This window comes from Coffea arabica, chromosome 5c (genome assembly GCF_036785885.1).
Source record: "Coffea arabica cultivar ET-39 chromosome 5c, Coffea Arabica ET-39 HiFi, whole genome shotgun sequence".
NCBI lineage: Eukaryota > Viridiplantae > Streptophyta > Magnoliopsida > Gentianales > Rubiaceae > Coffea > Coffea arabica.
The window spans coordinates 37,748,436-37,751,188 of NC_092319.1; the positions used below are offsets into that span (position 1 = coordinate 37,748,436).

At 37.6% G+C, this 2,753-nt stretch overlaps 1 protein-coding gene across 1 annotated transcript; it reads right to left on the bottom strand.

The window, feature by feature from the left end:
• On the bottom strand, positions 1–2,371 carry LOC113689877 (cell division control protein 2 homolog D). The gene is made up of 8 exons (XM_027207670.2): positions 2,132–2,371; positions 1,644–1,782; positions 1,428–1,489; positions 1,216–1,327; positions 911–1,004; positions 738–807; positions 478–616; positions 1–372 (listed from the first exon to the last, which is right to left on the bottom strand). Exons 1-8 carry the CDS (start codon positions 2,326–2,328, stop codon positions 280–282), a joined length of 906 nt encoding a protein of 301 aa, XP_027063471.1. The 5' UTR covers positions 2,329–2,371; the 3' UTR covers positions 1–279.
• Positions 2,372–2,753: the final 382 nt, after the last annotated feature.

The following is a 2,753-nucleotide window of genomic DNA, read 5'->3' on the forward strand; positions in this document are numbered from 1 at the left end:
TGTAAAAAGTGAAGTAGAGACTACGATTTATACTAGCAATGCTTCAAGTACATTCATTCTTCACACCAAGTGCAAAGAGAAACATAGTAAGTTACATAACATTCCAACTTAAAGCTAAAAAGTCAGAGCTGAACAACCAGCAAATGTGGATTACCATCCCAAACATGCTCGAGGAAAGCAGTTAAAAGACCTCGGTGGAGCTTCGGTGATCTTACATGTTCTAACCACTAAAAGATACTAAGCCATGGACTGCAATGAGCAGCAGAAAATCAGTAATCTTCAAAGAAGAGATTTGTCCAGATCATCAAAGTAAGGATGCTCCATTGCTTTCTTAGCTGAAATCCTCTTTGTTGGTTCATATTGCAACATTTCCTGCATAACCAAAGACAACAAATAACGAATATAAATAAACCACACTTGTTATCGAATTGATGGTACAATAAATTAAACAAAGGGTATGAAGCTCTCAAAACTTACAGCCAAAAGATTTAGCCCCTTCTCATCCAGGTTAGGGACAGCTGATGAGAGTGGCTGAGGGCTCCATTGAGGGTACTCATGCCAGTTTGGTAACTTGCTCACTCCAGGCCACACTTTTTCATTGGGAGTACCCAATAATCTAATTTAGAACAATGGTATACAATTAGGAATGGTTCAACTCTAAGAACAAATGAAGAAGAAAAACGACAGGAAGAAAGAAACAACAATAAGCAGAATAATCATGATTAATCTAATTAGACCTGAAAATGTGTAGCAACTGTTGCAACTCAGAATCTCCAGGGAAAAGGGCTTGCTTGGTAACAAGTTCAGCTAACAATTTAGATCAAAAACAAGGAAAACGAAATAATTTAGCATTTTAAAGATACTACTTAGTTGACTGATATGTTCAGAAACTGGATCAACAGAAAGGTACCAAATATGCAACCCACGGACCACATGTCCACTCCAGTTGAATAATGTGTGCCACCCATTAGAACCTCTGGCGCTCTATACCAGAGAGTCAAAATCTGAAATAACAATAAAAGTGCACTTTTCATTAACTTCACAGACTTGAAAAGTTTTCCCCAATTTAGCATTGATTAGTGTGAATCATACAAAAATCAGCAAAACTGAAATAAATTGACATAACAAAAGTTAGGCATTCTTCAAACAACTTCATACATTTGAGAGGACTTCCAACCACTCATTGTTTCAGAGAAAAAAGAATTTTGATTAAACCTCATGAGTATACTTCTTGATAGGCACGGTATAAGCTCTTGCAAGTCCCAGATCTGCAATTTTAAGCATCATAGTCTTGCGGTCCATCAAAAGATTGTGAGGCTTCAGATCCCTGAATCATGAAAATTTAAGATCAAGCTCCGGATTTCACTTTTCATAACGACTTTATCATGAGATATCAAAAGGAGAAAAGCCAAATAAACCTGGCGTACCTGTGCAGAACACCATGGCCATGACAGAAAGCAACACCCTTACAAAGCTGATACATCAAACTCTGCATTAAAGTTTCAAGAATTCAGCAAATACATAAATATACACTACTGTAAACAGAAATCAAGAGTCTACAAAGTACAATAACAGGTGAAAGTATACAAAGCACTAGACAAAAAGTACAAAATGAATCAGAAACTCACGACAATTATTAATACCTTGACGATATTTGGGGGAATATCCCCAGTTTGACGATAACTACGGATGAATTTCTTGAGGTCAGTATCCATATATTCAAAAACCAAGTACAAAACGGTCTTCCCCTCCTTATTCTGACCTTGTTTAACATCCATCAACCTGTTTGCAGAAATGCCCCAAACAGTTCAATAAGTTAATTAATTGAAAGATACCCCCAATCACCACCTAATAATCCGTCGATCTTCTTCTAAGACTCCCAAAAGGTTCAGCAGATTAATTAAACAAAAAGAATCAAGTTATCAGATAATATAACCCAGGACCTATTCGTTAAAATGCCCCAAAGAATTCAAGAATTTCATTCCAGAAAAAACCAAATCCCTACCCACTAATCCATCACCCCATTTGTAAGAATGCCCAAAAGGGTACAGAATATTCATCAAAGCAGAACTCATAACACCAGATAAGAAGATAGCAGATCAATTTTCAAGAAATAATCAAGAAAATGCACCTGACGACATGGGGATCTCGGGAGAGCATCCGCAGAAGAGAGACTTCACGGAGAGTTGTGGGTGGCACCCCTTCTTCATCCTCGTGAAGACGGGTTTTCTTGAGGGCAACAATCTTGCCGGTTGCTTTCTCTCTTGCTCTGTAAACTTTCCCATAAGTCCCTTCTCCAACCTTTTCTAGCTTCTCAAAGGCATCCATTTTTTTCCCCTCTGTTTTTTATCTTCGTCCCCAGAATAAGAAGAAAGGAACTGATATATGTATCAATGTAGGGTCGGCTACAGCAAAACGGTAACATTTTTGAAATTCAAATCCGGTCCTCGGGAGATGAATTTCCGAAAATGCCCCCGACTAGGCTCCGCCTACCAGGCCACGTTTGTGATTTGCTGGGCCGAGTTTTTCTTCTCTACCTTTTTTTTTTGGCGAAAGGTCTTAGGACAAGTTTTTGTTATCCTATTTAGTCTTGAGCCCCACTAGGGCAAGTATGATTTTCCACCTACAACAACTTTCTACTTAAATTAGTACTATTAACATAGTGAAAAGTAACATTTGACTTGTTTGAAGCTATTTCTAGCATTTACCACGGTGAATTTATAATGAAAAATTTTCATCTAAATGTTTATATT

Bases quoted from the DNA above. Each gene is read 5' to 3' on its own strand.
- LOC113689877 (XM_027207670.2), bottom strand. From the start codon at position 2,328: ATGGATGCCTTTGAGAAGCTAGAAAAGGTTGGAGAAGGGACTTATGGG. The intron at 1,490-1,643 runs GTATTAATAATT...ACTTTAATGCAG, and splicing joins TTCCCCCAAATATCGTCAAG to AGTTTGATGTATCAGCTTTG. The intron at 1,005-1,215 runs GTTTAATCAAAA...TTGTTATTTCAG, and splicing joins TCAAGAAGTATACTCATGAG to ATTTTGACTCTCTGGTATAG.